The sequence below is a fragment of the Macrobrachium rosenbergii genome, chromosome 41, assembly GCF_040412425.1.
Source record: "Macrobrachium rosenbergii isolate ZJJX-2024 chromosome 41, ASM4041242v1, whole genome shotgun sequence".
Classification (NCBI taxonomy): Eukaryota; Metazoa; Arthropoda; class Malacostraca; order Decapoda; family Palaemonidae; genus Macrobrachium; species Macrobrachium rosenbergii.
Window position 1 is genome coordinate 429,397 of NC_089781.1, and position 24,932 is coordinate 454,328.

Below are 24,932 nucleotides of genomic sequence, written 5' to 3' on the forward strand. Positions count from 1 at the left end.
AATTTAAAAGTCATCTTGAACATTAGCACCCATAAAAATATATACAAACGTACTTCTAAGCCTTCCAGCCAAAGCAGAGAGAGAGAGAGTTACCACTTTGATGACTTATATTCAACAAGGCTGGTTGGAGAGAGAGAGAGAGAGAGAGAGAGAGAGAGAGAGAGAGAGAGAGAGAGAGAGAGAGAGAGAGAGAGAGAGGGGGAGAGAGAGAGAGGGAGAGAGTGTTTATCTCTTTAATCTCCCTGACAACGAAAACATTTTTATGTTTTTTGTCTTCCAAAGACGTAATACCTTTACTATACATTTTTAAAACACTATAAAAACACACACACACAAACAAACAGTATCTTTTCCTGAGAGAGAGAGAGAGAGAGAGAGAGAGAGAGAGAGAGAGAGAGAGAGAGAGGAGAATAAAGCCTTATGATATCAACACTAAGGGCAACATTCCCCTTCCCCTGTGGCCAATATGTCAAAATGTCAAGTAAATTGACATGTACCCTCCCCCCTCCTTTCTCAAGTCAGTATAAAAAGACTAGAAATCACGATATGTTTGTTTAAAATGCTAAAAAAATTTACTACACAAATGCACGGAAAAATATTATTATAATATTATTATAATTATATTATTATTATTGTTATTATTATTATTATTATTTAATCTTATATTAATCTTAATATTTGAAAATTAGTATCTATTAGGTAAATCATTTATTTATCATACAAAAGAAACATACGTACATATTACATCAGAAAAATTCTCTCGTCTAAATAAGAGAGAGAGAGAGAGAGAGAGAGAGAGAGAGAGAGAGAGAGAGAGAGAGAGAGAGAGAGAGAGAGAGAGAGAGAGATTATTATTTTAATTTAATGTTATTATTTAATCTAATTAAACTTAATATTAATATTTGAAAATTAGTACGTACTGTAAATCATTATTTTATCATAAAACGTACCCTCTACAAATGCTTATACTATCATCCTGAAACAATTTTATATCATTTTAATATCATTTCAATAGTACTTTAATATAATTTTAATATTTCAATGGTATCAATTCTGAGCATCTATCTTCACTTTAATGAGGTTGGGTCCGTCCTGAATGGAGGGGAGAAAATCATTCTCTCTCTCTCTCTTTGAGTTATGCATTATTTAATCTTACAGTATTATTATTATTATTATTATTATTATTATTATTATTATTATTATTTGAAATTTGAAATTTAGTAAATCATTTTATCATAAAAAAATTTATTTAGTCATGAAAATAACATCAAAATATAGTAAGTAGTGAATATTTCCCGATGAAAAAGTCTGGGAATTGCCAAATTTTTCGCAAATGATTTATTGATACATTCCACATAAAATCCTGTGAATTGGTGAGTCCGCGAAACGTGAGAACGCGAATACGGGGGTTTATTGTGTGTGTTTGCACGCGTGTATTTATTTATATTATATATATATATATATATATATATATATATATATATATATATATATATATATATATATATATATATATATATATATATATATATATATATATATATATACATATGTATATATGTGTATATATATATATATGTATATATATATATATATATATATATATATATATATATATATATATATATATATATATATATATATATATATATATATATATAATTAAATCCTTGCTTTAGCAGACCTGGAACCAATGGACATCGGATTTAATGGACAAAATCCGGCCAAGGGTAGTGGCTACTAATGTTTAAGTTTACTTGCAAACTAACCTCAACATTGGTGCAAAATTGGAACTTAATGTAGCCTATATTTCTGTGTATAAGTCGACCTTTAGATAAGATGGGGTAAAAAATGATGGCAAATTTTCATGAATTCATCTGATATCTGTATTATAAGGTGACTGCTACATTACAAAACCGTGTGTATATAGGCTAGCTTTTGCAAGAACAGGTATCTTATGAAATATTCATTACGTAAAGATGATGTTATTACAAATGCTGTTTTACTTACTGGATCCTTAGGAATTCAAAATAAACGAAATAACAAAGCTGATTCTATACCATGTTTTTCCTACACATGTCACCTAAAATGGTAACGTTTTGTTTACATATCATCGCCAATCCAAAACCCCTAACAGTACGATAATGTACGATAATTATTGTGCATAATTATCGTTTGTATGACTGAAGTGTTCTAAACAGTTATTTACCACCAAAATAATAATGAATTTTTAATCAAAAATTAATCATACGTTATCTTACATGTTATTGCTATCGTAATTACACTATCATTGAAATTTCTGAAAGGTTACCTAAGATAAAGGTTGTTGTGAGTGTAAAACCATAATTCGATGTTTACATTTTCTCAGCTGGCCTTGCAAAGAGAAAAGTTGATTTCACTGATATGGAATTATTCCTTGAATAGGCCAGTTATTATGAAGATGTGCCCATAAGATATAATATAAAAATGTTTTATTACCTTTATTATCAGTTTATTTCATAATGTGAATCTTTTCATGTATGTCAGTGGTTATCGCACCTAGGCCGAGGGTAGCCTATCGATAAACATCACTTACGACACGAATAAAACCAATGCTTCACTTTAACGGGGCAATCGGCTTTAAAGCGAAGTTTCACTGTATATGTATATACAAATACATTCACACATATATATATGTATATATATTATATATATATATATATATATATATATATATGTATATACATATAATATATATATATGTATGTATATATATATATATATATATATATATATATATATATATATATATATATATATATATATATATATATATATATATATATATATATATATATATATATATATATATATATATATATATATACATATATATATATATATATATATATATATATATATATATATATATATATATATATATATATATATATATATATATATATATATATATATAATGTATATAATATATATATATATATATATATATATATATATATATATATATATATATATATAATACATATATATATATAATATTATATATATATACAGTATTATATGTATACATATATGTATATATATATATATATATATATATATATATATACATATAATCATGAAGCTACAAATGTCGCTTAATATCAAATTCACGCTACCTCGGGAATATCTCCGATGGAGAATTGTCGCCGAAGGGGAATTTATATAAGTGATAAATGAATTGGTATCGTCGGGACACGAACCCTTGACACGAAACCTATTCAGCAACTCCAGTAGACGCTACCCACTGAGCTATTAAGAGAGGTATAAGTCTTTGCCGAGTAGGCTGTACTGTTTTTACCCGTCGTGAGCGGGGAAATTGTACTTAGCCTCGGCAATGACCCACCTCCGCCATGACAGTTCATTGGTACGTTTGGAACACGCAGCTCTTATTATGAAATTTTTTATCACACCGTGTTTTATATACAATCATGAAGCTACAAATGTCGCTTAATATCAAATTCACACTACCTCGGGAATATCTCCGATGGAGAATTGTCGCCGAAGGGGAATTCATATAAGCAATAAATGAATTGGTATCGTCGGGACACGAACCCTTGACACGAAACCTATTCAGCGACTCCAGTAGACGCTACCCACTGTTCTATCAAGAGAGGTATAAGTATTTGCCAAGTAGACTGTACTGTTTTTACCTGTCGGCAAAGTCAGATAATGTAGAGTTCTGGATAATGGTGAGCCAGTACATATATGTATACAATAAAACAATCCCAGTTATCCTACTTTTGGTGACTTTCCTGTTGAGTTATGGATTTATTTAACTGCATAACTGGATAATACAGATTAACATTGATCTTTCTTTTATCCCAGGGCTACTAAAATAAATTTTTACAAAGGATTTTTGTACATCTTACCTAGACTGCAAGTAGACTGTGGTTCAGTAGCAAGCTTAAGGTTGGCCTGTTCTCCTGGTTGAACTTTGCTCTTAGACCAATTAAGATCAACATTATTGGTGTAACATCGGGAAACCTTAATTTCTTGGGAATCTGAGATCACCTCGCCATCCCCACGGGAATACCAAACTACAATCTGTTGAATTTAACTGCATAAAAGACATAACCAATAAAACATTTTTAAATCTATGACATGATTAAAAGCTGGAAAGATTCCTTCTGTTTCGAATTATACTCACAAAAAGTGTGCAATTGCTTAGGCAACAGAAATATACATGGCACAAAATACAGTAATTTTTACTTGCAGTGTACAATACTCAATCCTTTTGTTTAATTTCTTATTTCTAATTTTAACTGGCTAGTGGTATGTAATGGTAAAGAGAGAGAGAGAGAGAGAGAGAGAGAGAGAGAGAGAGAGAGAGAGAGAGAGAGAGAGAGAGAGAGAGAGCAATACTTTACAGAGTTTAGTACAGCATGTAGAATCAAGTTCACATTTTACTACTGGGCCATGAAATAAACATAGAGTAGTTAAAATCAGACAATGTGAGAGATCCAGGAAATCTGAATCAAAACACCCCCGTATGTTCAATGCTTGGGTGGTAAACAAACCTATGCCAGCAAGGGAAGACCAGTTCTAGTTCATTTTCTCTTGATGTACAGTAGTTGACAAACTGCCAATATCATCTTGCACAAGAGCACTAAAGATGTTTCAAGCCCTGGTGTTAATGGTTATTACTAACGGGTCGTTAAAATTCTGTGATCTGATCTCTGCATCAAAATTTTTGATAAACTTTGAAAAACATGCAACATATATTTTAGGAAGGAGTGTGTTACTGTTTTCATATTCAAAAATTTTTGGAAAGTATATTAGTTGATATACAGTACATCCACAGTGCTTAGTAAAGAAGTTATGATAAATAATTACTCATAAATTATTATCTATCCATTTTACATATTATGCTTTGATTCAAAAAGAAAAGAGATCTAATCTCAGGTTTAATCAGAATTCTAAAACTTTCTCAGCAATATCTTCAGTCAACTGCACCTATTTTTAATTAATCTGGTAAGAAATCTAAAGCCATTTTATCAAACCTTAAAATGCATAACCTACAAATAAACAAGTACGTAATTCCCACGACTGGAAAAAAAATATCAGATATCCCCTCTCTATACAACTTAAATAATGATTCCTTTTAGTAGGTAATTTCCTGAATTGATGCAAATCTTACCTTTGCAGATGGAGAGGCTGTCGAAGGAAGACTTATGGGTATACTGATAACACCCCGGACAAGGTCAGGAGGTGATATAAATGCACTTATCAAGTTATCACTATTTACTGGAAGGTCGGATGATACAAGGTCGTACTCTTCTGTGTTTGTGTACTGAATCTGTCCACGAGATATAACCTGAAATGAAAAAAGGGTGTAAGAATAAATATATAAAAATCAAAATAAATAATAAATTCAATTAGCAATTCTAGGGAACAAAGTAAACTCCCAACACTCTTTGACATGAAGCATAAAACCAGAACAAACTACAGAATGCACTTGTGAGATAACTGCATGTAGTATAATTATCAATGACATTTACATTACATAAATCCTATGTGCCAGAAACCATCTGCAAGCACTTTCCCTTTTTGACCATTCAAAGTTTCATCCTCTAACATTTGGTAAGTGTTCTTGTGATATTATGATAAAACTTTTACAATCAACTACTGAAAATACATTAAGGTGATGTAGCCCACGACAAACAGAAAAGAATTACCAATGGAAGTAATTATAATGGTTACTAACTGGTATGTCAACTACTGTACCTTCCAATATTACAGTAACAATTACCATGAGTATGTGAGGTACCTTACGTAGTCAAGTTACTAAAGCAACACCGCAACTTTACAGTCCTCAACTTCATGGATTTCGGTACTTATTATTGTAGTTACATTATTTTTTGTTAGGCTACCATTTTAGGTGTGATACATTTATAAACAAAAAACTCTTAAATTTAATGTTTAAATTACAGGTTAGTTCAGGTTAGGAGCTATGTGTAATTGCTGTTAGCTGTCAGTTATCTAGAAAACATTTAAATGTATACTACAATATAGGGCCTTAACACTTCCTCATTGGACGAGTCAGTACCGTTCTCAGCTAGCACTCTGCTGGCCCGCGTTCGAGTCTCCAACCGGCCAATGAAGAATTAGAGGAATTTATTTCTGGTGACAGAAATGCATTTCCCGTTGTAATGTGGTTCGGATTCCACAATAAGCTGTAGGTCCCGTTGCTAAGTAACCAATTGGTTCTTAAACACGTAAAATTAAAATCTAATCCTTCAGGCCAGCCCTAGGAGAGCTGTTAATCAGCTCAGTGGTCTGGTTAAACTAAGGTATACTTAACTTTTCATCACTTAACAGACTGTTACATAATAGAAAGCAGGATCCCTCAAAGTGTTTGTTAAGTTGCTACAGTACTACCTCAGTCAGGTCTAGGTTATGAACCTCGTGTTAAAAGTAAGAGTTCTATGTACAGTTAGGTACAGGAAGTGGAACTGTATCTTTGGAAGTAATGAGTTTATTTAAACTTTGTTGTGTTAATAAATAAAATCTTATTCTGTATGTATATGAATATTGCAGCATGGCAGATATTAACATACCAAACAACTGGTAAGGTAGCACCTGAAATACCAATGATACTTGTAGCTGTGTCTACTGCTCATTCTACAAGGCTTTAATTTCTAGCTAGTTACAAGGAAACTTTAAAACAATCAATAGATATGGATTACGACCACTTATGTCATCACATGTATTACGCTTGTAATGTAGGAGAAATATTTTCAGATCTGATCCACTGATATGAGGTAAAACAGAAAATAGATTAAGGAGGAACATTAAGAATTACCTGTAATACTAACATTTTAAGATGAAATTCTGTACATATAAGTGATGTTGCTTGGTAAAAACAAAAAGGAGGAACAAGTAGATTAGACAGGCCAAAAGCAAATTTGAATGAATTTAAAAGACACTGGTGACACTTGAAATTAGTCTGTCACTGTCGTAGTAAAGCCCCCGTATTCGTGTTCTCACGATTTGCTGACTCAACTATTCGCGGATTTCTCTACGGAACATATATACACATTATTCGCGGAAAATCCGCCCATTTGCATATCCTTCACTGAGAAATATTCGCTAATTACTGTATTTTCATATCATTTTCATGACTAAATGTACTCATTGTAATAAAACTATTAAAATACTCAAGTATAAGCATTTTTAGGATTTTTTTGTGTTTGAACTATCAAAATAAGTAGTTCTAAGTGTTTTTAGAAGGGTTTTAAGGATTCGCAGGGGCGTGTGGTACACATCCCCCGCGAATACCGGGGGTTTACTGTACATTCACTTACACTAGGTCCCATGACAAGCACATTCATATTTACACTTCTGACTGGCTATTGAATGGGGTGCCATTGCAATGTCTATCTTTGATCTCACCCCTCTGCTATGCAACATACTCTTGTGGACTCAAAATATATTCATATTCTTTGATTTAGTTCACTTATTAATCAACATAGGCAAATTTTTATCATATCATTGCATTAGGCAACGAATATACAACTGTAGTAGAGTTTTCAATACAAAATGTGGTAAAAGACAAAGTAACGACTTTTTACTTATGGATTTTTAGCAAATCAGTGAAGGACAAGCCTTACATACAAAAAACTACAGTATTACCACAATGAGTCACTGCAACCCATAAACCAGTTAATCATGTAAATCACAAGGTAAAATTAGAAAACCTTAAATAATTATATTACATTACATAAATAAAATCTAGCATCAAAGCAATCAAATTATCAAGATGTAAAAGATTATCAATTTGTTAATAATGTTCAGATGTGTGCCATTTTCTGCAGCCAACCTAACAGAATATTGCTTAAATTCCTGATATGGGTTCAATTTGTTTTGGAATATTATCCATAAATAATCTTGGCATAACGGTGCCATTTGCACTTTACCCCAGTATCAATCTTAGATGTGAGTGTGAAACAAAATTTGACATCTTTTGGAATACTGTACTATGCTATTTTACTAAAGTAAGACTAATGACCCTCATATATTGTTTTAACAATAATTCATTCACCAGTCTTGCATCCAAAATTCAGCATCTTTTCTTGATCAATAAAGATTAGTAAACAAGGTCATCCAATGTTTCGAACTGAAAGCATTATAAGGTAAATCAACATAATATGGATAAAGCAACTTAATTTGTACCAGTAAATAACTTTTTGCAACATTCTGGAATCAAGTTTTCTTTTAATAACAGCAAGGAAAATTATATTTTCATAATAAAATAAAGTTTCATGCATACTTAGCAAGTAATTACATAGCTATACTTTCCACTCGTGCAACAGCTTAAATTTGAAATTCGCAGTAGCACTCCGATTGTTTAGTGTAGGTGACCAGTCCCGCCCACTAATGGGGGTACTAGGAATAACTTAGCAGACAATCTCATTCTGTTTCTGCCCTTATGCCCATCAGGGGGGGATGAGGGCAGGCTCTGATTCTACAAATACTTGTTAACTATATATGAAACTTAATTTTATGAAAATATCATTTTCATATAAGTAACTTACCAAGTAATTACATAGGTGAATCACACATTGACAGGAGGTGAGATACATGGACATATTCCATTCCAAAACATTAAGGTATGTAATGAATCTGAAACAGACAAAGTTGCTAGCATTGGAAAACAATGCTTGTCTTTTCCTCACCAGCTAAGAGAGCCATTGCAGGAGAAAATTGCCTCCGGTTGGTGCCCATCTTAACGTGCAGTGGCGCGGCAGTATAGCCAAGGATCACCTTTACCTAAGTGGGAGCTCTGCAGCAAAGGAGCATTCCACTGGCTAGCAAAGCATCATTGAGTGCCCTTGCCCTGGGTGCAGTACCAAAATATAAAAACAACCAAACAACTTTGTCACCTATACTAAAATAAACAACTACCCATCCACTGGGAGTGGTGGGTGCTCCCTGTACACTGTAGCCCCCGGCTGCCCAAAAAATTCGGCACCTTACTACAAGGTGAAGAGATAGGAGAAAATCCTCTGCTTCCTCCCTCAGTGCCATGCCAATTACTAATAATGGTCCCAAGGTACTGCAAAATTTTTTAACACTGTTTTGACTCCAAGAAAAAATTTAGAAGTGAAGAACCATTACACTTCTAGTGGGCTAGTTACCAAACAGAAGTGAGAGACATAATGAGCCTGAGCCTGAAAGCTAATGAGGTAGAGGCTATTCTGACATCTTAGCTTTCCCTTAACAAGTTGGCAAATCGTTCTCCTGAATCTGAGAGTGCATCTCAAAAACAAAGTTCATTGGAGATGAAGGACAATTCATTCATAGGCAGAGGGCGAGACAGGATCTTGTCAGGACACCCTAGGTATAGATGGCCCTCTGATTATAAGGCTTGCTCAGGTAAAACCTGAAAGCTCAAACTAGACATTTCGCTCACTCTCCCAGAGCCAGGGATGTCCGTCAACTACTTAAGGGAGAAAGCAAGGATCCTGTTTCTTTCTTGGCCCAGAAAACGTAGTGTTACAGCACAGACTGTCTCCCTAAGCAAAATCTGCTCACTTGTCTACAGTCTGAAGGTTACTAACTCATTTGGCCACAAGAAACAAAGTTTTCTAGTTAAGTTGAGAGACGTGGAACGGAGAGGCTCGAAAGAAAGGCCTGTTAACCACTTGAGAGCTATGTCCGAATTCCAAGATACGGAGTCTACTCTTCTCTGCCATGGAAGTCTCAATAGACTTAATAGGTCGCTAAGATCTTGGTTAGATGATAAAACTAGACCTTTGTGTTCAAAGACTAAGCCTAGCATTGCTTTATGCCCCTTGATGGTGGAAGAAGGGAGCCCCCTTGGCAGTCCTCAGCTAAAGAGGAATTCACAGACGAGATGTTATAACCTTTACACCGTCTGAAGACTACCCACTAAGACTGGAGTACATGGCAAGAAGACTGACATCTGCATCTTGCAACAGTCTCCAAAGTCGGTCTTGAAAAATTCACTTCTTCCAGACAAGGTCCCAGACAGTCTGTAAATCTGTCCGAGAAGAGAGTGGCCCACCCTTAGTGGTATCTTTTGAAGTGAGGCTGTCTGAGTAGATATAGATTGTGTGGAAACCATTATTCATGGTTCAGAACAGGGATAAGAGGGTCATCATCACGTTGGGATGAGCCTGAAAACTTGTTCAGCCTTTCCTTAACCGAGTTGGAATGCGGAAGGGTGTAAAGGTCCAAGTTGGAGCTAACTTGCAGCATGGCGAAGTTGCCCTTGCAAGAGGGTCTAGGATTAGAGAATGAAAAGAGGAAGGAAAATTTTCCTTGAGGTGGCAAACCAGGCCAAATTCGGCCTGTCCCATAGATTCTACAGATTCCGCCAGACCAGGGGATCCAAGGTCCACTTGGCGGGAAGGACATGCTTCTAACGGTTCAGGGCAATAGGGTTGATAAGCCCTGAAGTCGTAAGTGAAAAGATTTTGGCTATCTGAGAGATGAGAATTTTATTTTCTTCCAAGGGCCACATCCTGGAAATTACCTGGTTCCCCAAGCAGGCTCTCCTACCCAGATCCTAGGCATTTGAATAGAAAACGAGGTCTGGGCTCTTGGTATGAGGGAAATTCCCTTCTGAAGTTTTACGTTCAGACAGCCACTGCTGTAGGTCTGACCTAATTCAGGCCTAAGGGGATAAACAAGTGTCCAGTTGCGTTTCCCAGTCCCAGATGTTAAAAACCTTTGCCAACTTTGCTTCGAAGGTAATCAAAGAAGCCAGGCGCCCAGGTAAAGACTGATGTTTCAAAACATGAAGTCAAATGCTAGAGGAGTGAGGACTCAAGAGAACGCTTGCTGTAGAGAGGCTGAAACGCAGATCCTTGCACTAGGGGACCCTGTCCTGCCAGATGGACTTGAGATACTCCCAGAGTCTGGCAGGGACATAGAAGGAAACCTCCTGCATAACCAGGTCTTCATCCAAACGCCCTTGGAGAATGGCTGATAGGACTGTCTGGTTCATCTCTATTCTGAACTTAGTCTTTTATTCTAAGAGGAAAAAGGGGCATTGCAGGCCGTGCAGATTCGCTGACGACTATACTGACTCGCAGACAACTGAGGGAACTTGAAGATCCTTGTCAGGACTCGCAGACAACCATGCGGACTAGCTGCCGACCATGCTGACTCATGACAGTCGGTGGACACTTGGACATTCGAGTGGAATAGATTGTAATAGACTCGCTAACACCACATACAGACTGAAGACATATGTGGAAAACACAGAAGTCTACGTACAGGCATAACAGCAGGTCTGTCACACTGAGACAAATCCTTCTGCAGAACAGACACAATTCTCTCAATTGTGTCCTGAGGGAAGAGGTGTTGTAGGCGTGGAGGCAAAAACAACATGGATGAATACAATTGTGTGACTCCCTCAGTAGTAACAGAGCATCCGAGTTTTCTCTTCTTGAGATTTCAAAGTAAGGAGTGGAAATCTCTAAAAAACGTTTCCATCATCCTTACCCACAGAGGACACGACTCAGAGACAAACCGAGGCTATGTCTCTTGACAAAAAACCAGAAATCCTCATCTTCTTAGCCAGTGCTCCTGCTGCCTATGAGGAGGGAGCTTTCTTCATGAAGCTCAAAAACACTGGACATAAATGTCCTCGTCTGCACAAGATACGACTTCTAGACACTAAATGTCCCAGAGGTGGCGCCCAGTGCTGAAAAGAGGAGCTCTCTATATGCAGACGTATGCTCTCCATATGGTGCTCAGATGTGGGAGACTGATACTGAAGAATCATTGGTGTCAGGTTATCAGGGACTGGTGCCAGTCACTTGAAAAACCGGAGCCAGGAGCTCGATCAGGAACTGGCGTTCAAGAGAGAACAACAGTGGTTTTTAAAAAATGGTAGTTGTCGAGCACTAATGAGCCGAGCACTCCAGAATTAGTGTCGAGTGCTCGAAAATTGGTGCTGGGCGAGCAGGGACTGGCTCTGGGCACTGGAAGGTTGGTGCTGGGAGCTCAGGAATACAGAAAAAACTGTCCGTGAGTGGGTGAAAGGTGTTCAATGGCAGAAGCCAAGTGCTGGATAGATAATTTTGCTTTGGAATAGGTGCCAAATGTTCAGGAATTGGCACCGGGCACTCAGGAGTTGGCGCCGAACTCTCTGCGACTGGAGCCGACCACGCAGTGGTAGACAGCAGGCGTCCAGGAGTCAGCGCTGAGTGCTCAGAGACTGTCGTATGTTGCCAAGAGGAGGATCTCTAGCCTGTTTAGACATAATAGGAGACATCTTGTTGTTGCTACATCTCTTCAGTGGTCGGGACACGCCGTGAAAAACACCTAGAACACCTCTCGTCAGGGCTAAGTTTTGAGTCCGACACATCTGGTGGACACTAACAGGGACGCTCTTCCAACGGCAGTCTGAGGGTCTTCCACTATGCGAACTGTGAGCAACAGGTTCTACTGAGAAGGTAACTGCCCATGGGCAAACCCCACCAACCTCCTTTGGACCTTGGGTAAATCTTCTCCCTTCCATCTAGGAGCATCAGGGGCCGCTCAGGAGCCACTGGACGCTCAGAAGTTGCTGGGCGCTCAGCACTTTCAAGCACTGGAAGATTGTTTTGTTGCCAAGTACTGGTGTTCCACAACTGGAAGTTCGGGAGACAAGCTTCCAAACCGGAATCTGTACCCCTAGAGGAGAGCTAAAGCACATCCTTTTGGACGCCTTTTCAATGGTTGCCCACAGAGGCCTGGGACAGGATAACAGGCTCAACTGAGGGGGCCAACTACCGAGGGCAAACCCCCTTGGACTCCCTTGGGCTAACAGTATGTCTCTTCCCAGGTTCAGGGGAGCATGACAGGGACTTTAGGTCTAGGGGATCCGACAGGCCGGATAGCCACCTTCTCCCCTACACCTACAGCAAGATGCCTTTTCAGTGGCCGTCTGTCACAGACTGGGAATGTACAACAGGTTCGACTGAGGGGGCAACTACCCGGGGGACTTCCCATCAGCCTCCATTGGACTTTCAGTATGTCTCCTCCCAGGTTCAATGGAGTATGACAGTGACTTAGGTCTAGGAGAACTGACAGGCTGGATAATCACCTCCTCCACAACACAACACTTCACTATCACAAGGTTAACAACTGTTAACCCAGACACAAGACTGGCAAGGGCACAGGAACGAAGCAAGGGAGCCAGGCGCGGGGGAGATAAGAGGGCTAGTAGCAGGAGAGAAAAATTAATGCGGGGAGAGTTGGTGCCAGACAATTGGGAGCTGGTGCCGGGTGCTGAGTGCTCCCAGGTAGATGGTGCCAGGCGAGCTAGTAGCTCGGGTAGCTAGTGAGCGCTCCTGGGTGCTCAGTGCCGATTTTCGGATGTCAAGAAAGTCTGTTTATCCAAAAGCCCATTGCCACCAAAATAAGTAATTTCTCTCCTTACTACATTCTGCCCTTACACTTTTTCATTTCTCTGCAAAGGAAAGTGTAATAGGAAGATGTTCTAATCAATTCTTTACCGACAACTGTTTTGAAGTACATAAAGTACCATCACACAAACATACCCCAATTCCTATTGAACATTATTTGAGACATGCCAATATGTATTCGCCACTGAAAACATCAGTTCAGTAGCAAACACAATATTTGCATTACAATATGCTACTCGGTAAAGGAGAGTTAATCAACTGATTGCAAAATTGCTGTAACGAAATATGATAAACATGAATCAGATCTTAACAATGAAACAATAAAATACTGATCCTGAAAGCTGTAGGCTTGAAAGCTACTCGAAATCAGCAATAATATTTCACCGAAATCGGTTATCCAACTGGCGAATAATGTACAAAGCTACTGCAAACACCTGATGTTTACACCGAGCGCAGCAGAAAGAGAATGAGGTTGTCTGCTAAGTCGTTCCTAGTGCTCCCGTTAGTGGGTGGGACTGGTCACCTACACTAAACAATCGGAGTGCTACTGTGAATTTCAAATTTAAGCTGCTGCACGAGTGGAAAGTATAGTTATGTAATTACTTGGTAAGTTACTTATATGAAAACATATTTTTAGAATTAGACTGCCTAACATGTAGGCCACCATGCTAAATAGTTCCTCATTGGGTGGGTGGGTTCCGTTCTCAGCTAGCACTCTGCTGGCCGCGAGTTCGAATCTCTGACTGGCCAGTGAAGAATAAGAGGAATTTATTTCTGGTGATAGAAATTCATTTCTTGCTATAATGTGATTCGGATTCCAGAATAAGCTGTAGGTCCTGTTGCTAGGTAACCAATTGGTTCTTAGCCACGTAAGATAAATCTAATCCTTCGGGCCAGCCCTAGGAGAGCTGTTAATCAGCTCAGTGGTCTGGTTAAACTAAGATATACTTAACTTTTATAGTTAAACCAACTGAAAACTAACAACTGCTCTTTGGGGAATGTTCAAACTGACACACTTAAAGAGATGGATATCAGGTGTAATAGTAAAATAAAATTAAGGCAAAATACATGAAATCTGTGAAAAAATTCCAAAGAATCTGATTTTTGTGGGATTGTGGAGGGATGTGTTTCTAGTATCACCAAAAAAAAAAGTTAATTTCTCAGGGGTGGGCAAAAAATTTTTTTGGCCTCCTTTATCACCACACATTAATTGCCAAAATAGAAGCAATTTTTAACGTAAAAATGGTTAAAGAAAAAAAAACTTGGAACCGCTATCCATATGAAAGTAAGGCATAGAAGAACAGAAGTTGGAATCATACAAACACATCCAATACTTCATTCCCCATCTCAAAATATCTCATAGGTTGGCTGCTGTGGCCTTTCAAAGTTTGATTGATGTCAGATTTAATATTTCTTGTTCTCGGTATCTGGAAAACAGTCATTCTTAGGAAAGAAGTTCATAGAAGAAAAAATCAAAATACATCATGTGATGTGATTTAACTTCATACATCAAATTAGATAGGAGATATTGCAATTAAAATTTGTTGTACCCAATTTCATTGCAAAATACAAGGAAAAATGGAGCGTTCTTTATGTAACTACAAAAGAGTCATTTATTTGAAAAAATGCATAGAAGAAAAAATATGTAGAATATCAAAATACACCATATGATGTAACTTTTATCTTGTGAGGACAAAAAGGTCGAACTAGGTATTAACTGATTTATTTACCTGGGCTCAGGTATACATGGCAGAGTGCGGACGGAAACGTAGTGCCCGACCTCTGATTGCTGTGACTCACACTCTGAGCAATTTGTGTTTGTTGACAGTCAAACAAATGGCAATTTTAAAAGACATAACATACATACAATGATAAAATATATATTGGCGGAAAGGCCAGGAAATTCTACATACGAATATTTACATGAGATTCTTGACATGTTAATAAGTGTGATGCATGAACGTGATTGATGCGAAATGAAGAGACGTCTGACATCTTTACAAGTACTCGCCCCCACCAGACAATTATTATGAAATAATGATTGGAAGACTTCTTGAAAATCAATCACGGAACCTCTTTGGGAGCAGGAGCCAGCCCCGAGTTCTTGATACCTGCGGACATGGGACGGCTTTGACTGCTGAATCTCCCGGCGGTTTTGCCGAGCGGATGACTTCCTTAGTGCAGCCTCTTGGGACGTCCTTGACCACTTTCCAGGATGCCAATGGGTTCATCCAAGGCCTTGTTTTGTGAAGGAATTCTGGGGCGCCTGCCAGTTTCCTCCCAAGTTCCGCTGTCCATCAGGAAGGCTGGCTTTAGCCTGTTGACAGAAACCCAGTCTTCCTGCCCGTGGATGTTGACGAGGTAGGCCTTGGATGCCCTACTAACGACACGGTATGGGCATCTGTATGGTCTGCTCAAGGGTGGGCAGTGGGCGTCGATCCTGATGAAGATGTGCGTGCAGGAATCCAGGCCTTTTGGGCTGTAGACGTGGGTCCTGACCATGAAAAGTCTTTTGGCAGGGCGCAAACCTCTTTGCTATTTCCCTCAACCTTTGCCCTTGGTGTGGAGACCCAGCAGGACCCAGGGCAGCTGTGCCTTCCAATTGTCGTTAGTGCAACGTGCCATCAGAGCTGCCTTCAATGAACAGTGGGTCCTTTCCACCATGCCGTTGGATGCAGGGTTATATGGTGTTGTACTGTGGAGAATTGTCCCCATCAGGCGTGCCAGGGAGACCCAGAGCTCCAATAAGAATGCCAGGCCTCTGTCTGTAGTTATGTTGCCAGGCACACCAAAACGGCTTATCCAACTTGACAGGAGGGCTTCTGCGCAGGCGCTCGTTGACACTTCCGTCATTAGGGGTTGCTTCCGGCCATCTTGTGGAATGGTCTATGACCATCAGGAGGTATCTGGTGCCCCCTGATTGCGGCAGACGCCCTGCAACATCTGCATGGATGTGCCCAAAACGCTAACGTGGTTGAGGGAAATCTCTGATGCCTGATTCCATGTGCCGGGTGATTTTACTTGTCAGGCACAGTATGCAGTTCTTCGCCCACTCTCGAACATCCTTCCTGATCCTGCCTACACGAACTTTTCTGTCATCAGGCATGCTGTTATTCATCCTGATGGATGGGACAGCCCGTGGATGATGTTGAACGTCTGCTTTCTTCTCGACGCAGGTATCAGGGGGCACGGGCAGCCAGTGCTGGTGTCGCAGAGAAGTGTTGAACTGGACCCACCTATTGGCACTTCTTCTCACCTCAGTGCGGTGAGTGCCATGCGGTAGGCTGCTGTTTCTGGGTCCGCAGCTTGTTCCTTCACCAGGTCCTCGTAGTCTATGCCCAGGTGGACTGAATTTATCTCGACTATTGATAGGGCATTGGCCACTGGGTTGTTCTTGCCGGGGAAGCAGCTAATGGTGCAGCCAAACTTGGAGATAGCGGCCACCAGTGCGGTTGCGGCGCTGGACATGCAGTCGCAGTCCTCCCTTGATGGCAGAAACACAGATTGCATAGCCCCAGTGTCTACCAGCATCCGTCGCTTTGATATGGCGTCGTGGATGAAGAATCCTACTGGCCGGGGCTCCTTAAGGTTTGCGGCCACTGCTGCTATTTGTGACCGCCTTTCTCATTTTTTGTGAAAGAACAGGGAGCTCTGCAATTTCTGGCGGTGCTCCCGAACCTCCGATGGAAGTAACACCAGGCTGGATTTGTCCACGTCCTCTGCTGTTGTGGCGGCGCCATCTTCTTGTATACCACATTCGTGTCCTCTGCCTCAGCTTCTTCTGTTACCAGGTTACAGGCTGCGGGTGTTGCAGTGTGTTTGGAGGCCTTGGTGGCCTCGTGGAGTTTGTGTTCGACATTCACCAATTCGTCCACTGAAAGGGCGTCCACATCCGTGATTTGCCCCTTCACCTCCTGCGGAAGGCGCCGCAGGAATATTTCTCGCAACAAGCTGATCTCCTTCCTCCGAGTCCACGTTGACACCCAGCAGCAAAAAGAGACCTTGTAGTTCGTCCCAGGCATCCCTGGCTGATGCATCCCACAGGGGCTGGGTCATCAGGTCGAGGGCGCTTTGGGCTCTCTCTGGGACGGGCATGGAATATGTGTTGATGAGCTTATCTCGCAGGTCTCTGTACTTTACTTTGCCCAGCTGCGAGTCCAACCATGGGGTGATTTTGTTGAAGACCTCCTCTGGTAGCGTTGTCATGGTTACGTCTACCTTGGTCTCCTCGTCTGTAATTTTCGTCACTCAGAAATGGACATCTGCCCACAGAAACCAGGATGCTGTGTCTTGTCGAGAGAACAGAGGGAGTTTTATCGCCTGGCTTATTGTTGCCTTCGAAGGCAAGAGGGGGATGCAGAGGATCTGTGCGTCCTCAGAATGACTTTCTACCCCAGTGTCCGACATTTTTCCTCAAACCAAAACGCGAAATACTTAGTCCGTTAATGGTGTTTGGGGTTTGTCAGAAGTCAAAACTATACGCTGTGTGGTTCCATTAATGACTTCTGAGTACGGTCAACGTGAATCATAAATGGCGGGGCCAAACCATTTGACCATGCCAGAACGTACCTGGAGGGGTACACTGTAATTATTCTGTTAGTGGAGTGGGTGTTCTCTGAGGAAGGAGCTTTCAGAGGCCTAGACTTCTGTCGCCGTGTGGTTCCATTAAAGGCTCTCTGAAGGTAAAGCTGCCATAGTGAGTCTGTTAATGGCGAAGCCAAAACCGCTGTTTTTACCGTCACTCCTCGGGTCACCAGTTGTGAGGACAAAAAGGTCGAACTGGATATTAACCGATTTATTTACCTGGGCTGGATATTAACCGATTTATTTACCTGGGCTCAGGTATACATGGCAGAGTGCGGACGGAAACATAGTGCCCGACCTCCGATTGTCGTGACCCGCACTTTGAGCAATTTGTGTTTGTTGACAGTCAAACAAACAGCAATTTTAAGAGACATAACATACATACAATGATAAAATATATATCGGCAGAAGGGCCAGGAAATTCTACATAAGAATATTTACATGAGATTCTTGACATGTTAATAAGTGTGATGCATGAACGTGCTGCGAAATGAAGAGACATCTGACGTCTTTACAAACTTCATATCTCAAATTATATAGGAGATATTGCAATTTAAATGTTAAATGTTTCAATTTCATCGTAAAATAATGGGAAAAATATAGCCTTTTTTATGTAATTCACAAATGGTTATTTATTAAAAAAAAATGCATGGAATAAAAAAAAAGATTCAGAATATCAAAGTGTATTATATGAGGTACTTATTAACTTCATAGCACTAGTAATATTGGAGATATTGCAATTCATTTTTTGAGTATTTCAATCTCATCATGAAATATCAAAACAATAAGCAATTCATTCTTTATCTAAAAAAAAAATAATTTGAAAACAAAATATCCAAGGAAAAACATTGGGAATATTAATATATACTAAATAAATAAAGTTGCAACTTAATATCTCTGAATACAGTAAATATATTCCAAATTTTTTTTAGACAATTTCAACACCTACTTTACCGTACAAGGGGCAATCTATGAAAGAACGAAGATCCTGACACTCTCGGAGCATGCTGGATACTGGCATCTTCTGTTGGTGGTAGAATTTCTGGATTGATCTTACCCCTTTGTGCCTGTTGAAAAAACCTGGACTGGCGTTCCTTTTCTAAGGTATTTGTAATACCATAGGTAATTTTCATTCCCCCAATCCATGCTACTTCAATACTCTCGCATGAAGCTTCTTTTTTAAAGAATAGCTCAACTATTTCACTAGGGTGTGACCTATGATAGACATTTGAGAAGAATAGCTGGCAAGAGAGTATCACCAAAATACGATGTAAATATGACAAATTTTTAATTAACTGAGGTCTTAACATTAGGATAAATCTTCTGGTGCCAGCTGGAAACCTGTTTCAAAACAATCAAAAATTGTATATGCAAGGCATCTGTGACATTGGCACCTGATACGCAGATAAAGTAGAAGTGGGTCAGAGACCCAGCTGGAAGCTCATGATGCATTCAGGCTTTCTTACAACCCAGGATAAGACATAAGAGGGGTGGCTAGAGGTGGGCAGTCTATATTAAGACCTCAAATACAAATTAATTAAAAATTTGTCATTTGTTCATACACGGAACATACCTTCAGTCTTAACATTAGGATAGCCTTACACTTGGAGGGAGGTATGAGAATTCTGAAATGACTGGATTGACTGATTTATAGATTTTAGGCATACATGCCAAGCACTGGGGCAACTAAGGCCATTCAGCGCTTGAAATGACTGGAGGTTCGGCACATCTGATCACTCTTCCTAGAAATTAGAGTTCTAAGGAAGAGGACCTAAGCCTCTGAGTTTTTAGTTAAGTGGGTATCTAACACCCAATCCCCTTGGTTAAAATACAATGCAGCAAGCTAGATTCATTGCATATATGGAAGTCAAAGAGAACTAGATCTGTTCAAGCAACAAACCATGCCAGCCACAGGTAACAGGTTTGTCACCACTTCTCACTCCACTTGCTGGAGAGAGAGAGGTACAAGCTACTGAGAAGCAAATTTTTATGTTGTATGGAACATAAAAATGCTGTAACAGTATAGCTGCAACACTCACCTGCATCAAGCCAGTTCCAATGTATGATGTGCCTTATTCTTCAAAACCGCCTGCAGGTAGAGAAGAAAGGAAAAAGGGAAAGAAAAGAGACCAGTCATCTCTCTCATTCTCTCTTCCACACTGTCATCCTAGGCAAAATACAAACAGTCCAGCCAGGGGCACTGGATGAGCTACGCAACTTGTTGAGCAGCCACCACCGGACCCAAGGAAAAAGTGTCCAAGGACTTGTGGGCAATGTCTTTCAGGTAGAAGGAAGTGGACATGGCCTGACGAAGCCAAGAACCAGCATTCAAAATCCTATGAACAGACAAGTTCTTCTTAAATTCCAGAGAGGAACCTATTCCTCTGATGTCATGTGCCTTAGCATGCACAGTATTGGGCCCAGAACTTGACAATGAGGCACAGGCTTGCCTAATTACTTCATGCAGCCAAAACGAAACAGTATTCTTGGACACTTCTTTCTTGGCTTGGCCTATGCTAACAAAAAGTCTATGGCACCTAGGTCTTAGGTGATGAGTCCTTTTCAGATAGCAATGCAGTGCTCTGACGGGGCAAAGCAGTAACTCTTTATGATCGCTGTTAAGAAAATCATTAAGGGAAGGATTAAGAGAAGGAAGGAAAACGAAGCAAATCTGTCATCGTGAACTGAGGGATTTTGAGTCTTAGCTAGGAATTCCGGGACAAATTCGAAAGCCACAGACCCCCACCACTGGTGTGTTTAATGTCATAATCTAGACCATGGAGCTCACCAACTCTCTTCATAAATGTGAAGGCCAGGCGAAAAACTGTTTTCAAAGTCAGATCCCAGTCTGACGATTGACACAGTGGCTTGAATGGAGCCCAAGTGAGACTACTCAGTACCAGAGTTAGGTCTCATGTAGGAAGCTTGAGTTCCCCAGGAGAACAAGACTGCTCAAAGCTCTTGAACAACGTAAAGATTTCCCAGGAAGAAGAGATGTCCACATCTTTCAGGCGGAGAACTAATCCTAAAGCAGCCTTGTAGCCCTTGACAGCAGAAACAGAAAGGCATTTCTCTGTTCTGAGATAGATTAGGAAGTCTGCTATCTGTTGAACAGAAGTTCTGAGTGGAGAGAAACCCCATCGACGACACCAATCACAGTAGACTGCCTACTTGCCTTAATACACAGCCGACAAAGATCTCCTTAGGTAGCCGGACATCTGAGTCGCTGCTCTGCAAGAAAAACCTCTCCCTCATAAGAAATACTGGATAACCTCCAGCCATGAAGAGACAGGCCATACCAATTGGTGGTACCTCTCTACATGAGGTTGACAGAGAAGACTGTGCCAAGGGGAAGTCTCTCTCAGCACTGCTGACAATAGAGACATAAGATCCGGGAACCACTCTGCTGTGGCCACAAAGGAGCTATAGGGTCATCCTGAGATTCTTGGAACTCATTTCTCTGTTTAGGACATGACAGATCAGGCAGAGTGGAGGGAAGGCATAAACTTTCAGGTTGTCCCAAGGATCTTGAAGGGCATCCTCCACCACAGCGAACAGATCCGGGACCACCAAAGAATAGGCCTCTAATTTTCTGTTGAACCTTGAAGTGAAGAGGTCTAACATGGGTCTTCCCCACAGATGAAACAGCCTGTCCGCTATGTCCTGAAGCAGAGATCACTCTGTACCTAGAACTTGTCTCTGATGACTTAGCATGTCGGCCACTACATTCCTTTTGCCCAGAATGTATCTGGCCATGAGCTCCACCGAGTTGTCGATCACCCAGTGGTGCAATTCGAGCGTCAGCGAGTGAAGTTGGCGTGACACTGCTCTCCAAGGCAGCTGAAGAAAGACAATACCTCACGAGGTTCCAGCTGGGTCTCTGACCCACTTCCACCTCATCTGCATATCAGATACCAGATGCCACAGAATCCTTGTATATATGATTTTTTATGATTTTTAAACTGGTTTCCAGCTGACACCAGAAGATTTATTCTAATGTTAAGACTGAAGGTTTTTTCTGCGTATAAACATTTGCAGACTCCATTTACCTGTGATAGAGAGTCTTTCTTGACAAATGAGTCACATAAGAGTTCGTTAATTTAACTTCTATGTCAAGAAATGAGAGCATCCAACATTGGCACAGAACAAGCAGTAGATGATGCCGACACTTTAATTGTAAAAACTACAAATGGAATGGCATCAAATACGTTTTCCTCGGTAATAGTTGTAGCACAAGACAGATAGTTTTACTTTGCTACCACAGACCTTCATGCACAAAGAACTTATATTTGTTAGCTGGTCAAAAGGGACCATATAACATTGAATCAATACCAATGTGTGAAAGAAAGGAGTTTCTGTTTAAGTATTCTTGGTCTGGCTGTGATACACTGTCCAAAATTCACAACCATACAAAAAAAAGAAGTCTATCACAGGTCATTCCCTAGTGAAATAGTTGAGCCATTCTTTAAAAAAAGAAGCTTCAGGTGAGAGTATTAAAGTAGCAGGGATTGGGGCAATGAAATACATATGGTATTACAAATACCTTAGAAAAGGAATGCCACTCCAGATGTTTCCAACAAGCACATAGGGGTCAGATCAATCCAGAAATTCTACCACCAACGGAAGATGCCAGTATCCAGCATGCTCTGAAAGTGCATCGCCAATTAATAATCTAGAAAGAACTGGATACTGAAGCTTTAAACCCAGTTAGAAGAGGATGGGAAGTTGATCGAAGTCATAAGTTAAGACTTAAGATGCTTGTTGGTAATACTGCCCCTGATGAACTGCTGAAATCAGTATGTTGGAGTTGCAGGGAAAGTGAGAACCAGTGCCAAACAATGAGATGCAGCTGTAGAAGAGAGGGGCTCTTTTGTGTTACAGCTTGTGAGGTCTGCGGTGGCCATTGTTACAACGGAGAAGCAGCAATGATGAGTGATGACTTGTCAGAGGAAGATGAAGACATCTAATTTAGTTTTGATAACATTAGTTATGGGTAGTTATAGCTTTTCTTGAATTACATATAATATTAGGAACTGTAGTACTACCTATGTCAAGATCTTTGTTCTTTCACAGATTGCCCCTTGTACCGTAAAGTAGGTATTGAAATTGTGTCTAAAACAAAATTTAGAATATATTTACTACAATCAGAGATATTAAGTTACAACTTGATTTATTTAGTATATATTAATGTTTCTAAAGTTTTCCACTTGGATATTTCGTTTTCAAATAAATAATTTTGTTAGATAAAGAATGAATTGCTTATTATTTTGATATTTCATGGTGAGATTGAAATACTCAAAAAATGAATTGTAATATCTCCAATATTATTAGAGCTATGAAGTTAATAAATACCCTATATGACATTTTGATATTATGAATCTTTTTTTTTATTCCACGCACTTTTTTAAAAATAAATTACCATTTGTGAGTTACATAAAAAAGGCTATATTTTTCCTATTATTTTATGATGAAATTGAGACACTTAACATTTCAATTGCAATATCTATTATATAATCTGAGATATGAAGTTGCAAGTTACATCATATGATGTATTTTGATATTCTACATCTTTTTTCTTCAATGCATTTTTTCAAATTAATGACCGTTTTGCAGTTACATAAAGAATGCTGCATTTTTCCTTTTTTTGCAATGAAATTGGGATGCAACAAATTTTAATTGCAATATCTCTTATCTAACTTGAGGTATGATGTTAAAAGTCACATCACATGATGTATTTTGATATTCTGCATCTTTTTTCTTCTATGAACTTCTTTCCTAAGAATGACTGTTTTCCAGATACAGAGAGAAAGAATTATTATTAAATCTGACATCAATCAAATTCTGAATGGCCATGGCAGCCGAACTATTACTGTATATATTTTGAGACGAGGACTGAAGTATTGGATGTGTTTTTATGATTCCAACTTTTGTTCTTCTATGCCTTACTTTCATATGAATAGCGGTTTCCAAGTTTTTTTTTAATTTTATGTTCATATGAGTCAGTCCATGCAACTACAGGATACCTTTCGGTGCCTTGACTGGTGGCAAGTTATCACTAGATGCTAAGAGAAATTGCCTGTTTGAGCCCACATTTACGAGGAAATTTCTTTTACCACTGTAGTGATATGGTTCTCAAGAACTATAAAAACAGGGAAATTTCAAATATACTATTAACAATTCTGAAGGGATATTTTTCTTGATTCCTGCGAACATCTTATTCTTCAATAACTCTATCATATAGGCCTACTATGTTTTAACCAACTCATTTATATGTCTAAATAAATTTATTTCAAAAGGCAGCATATTAGTCTGCTACGCGTACAATTACAGCTTTCAAAAATACATAAACAGAATTAACACATTTTCGTTTATAAAGGATGTCATGCATTACCTTAAATGTACTAATGTAGTGCATATATCATATAGAAATTCCACCATTCAAATTTCATCAAATATTGTATAATCTGGGAAAGGGTCACAAAAAGAATGTCTTGATACCCACAGAAAAAAAAAAACAGAACAGATTTTGCAGCATAAAAATCTTCATAATCCTCTCATAAGCACTATTATTTTTAGGTCAGCTTTACAGAAAAAGAACAAGATACTGCAATGCAAATACTGTAATAAAAAACATTACCTGGACTGTAAACACTGCACTTGGCTGACTCTTAGCAGAAAAGAGAACAGGGAGAATAATATCTCTCGAACCATCTGGGTGGCAAGGTAGGGAGTTCTCAGGGGCTTGAATAACAAGTGAAGAATTTGATGGAGAATAGTATTTTTTCAGATGATGTCTGTAACTGGATTCATACATGATGGATCGCCAAGAGGAGGTGGAACTTTGAATACGTGGGTAATTCACAGACTTAATCTGAAAAAGAAATCCATGACATATATTTATTTTTGCACTTACACTTACATACA

The 24,932-nt window shown here is 39.1% G+C and overlaps 1 protein-coding gene across 1 annotated transcript in view; it reads right to left on the bottom strand.

Annotated features, from left to right (window-relative positions):
• The window catches only part of LOC136826554 (alpha-2-macroglobulin-like), a 440,224-nt gene that overhangs the window by 281,381 nt on the left and 133,911 nt on the right, over positions 1–24,932 (bottom strand). Inside the window, 3 exon segments of the mRNA XM_067083736.1 lie at positions 3,912–4,086; positions 5,180–5,356; positions 24,646–24,879. Of these exon segments, the coding sequence (XP_066939837.1) occupies positions 3,912–4,086; positions 5,180–5,356; positions 24,646–24,879 (586 nt within the window).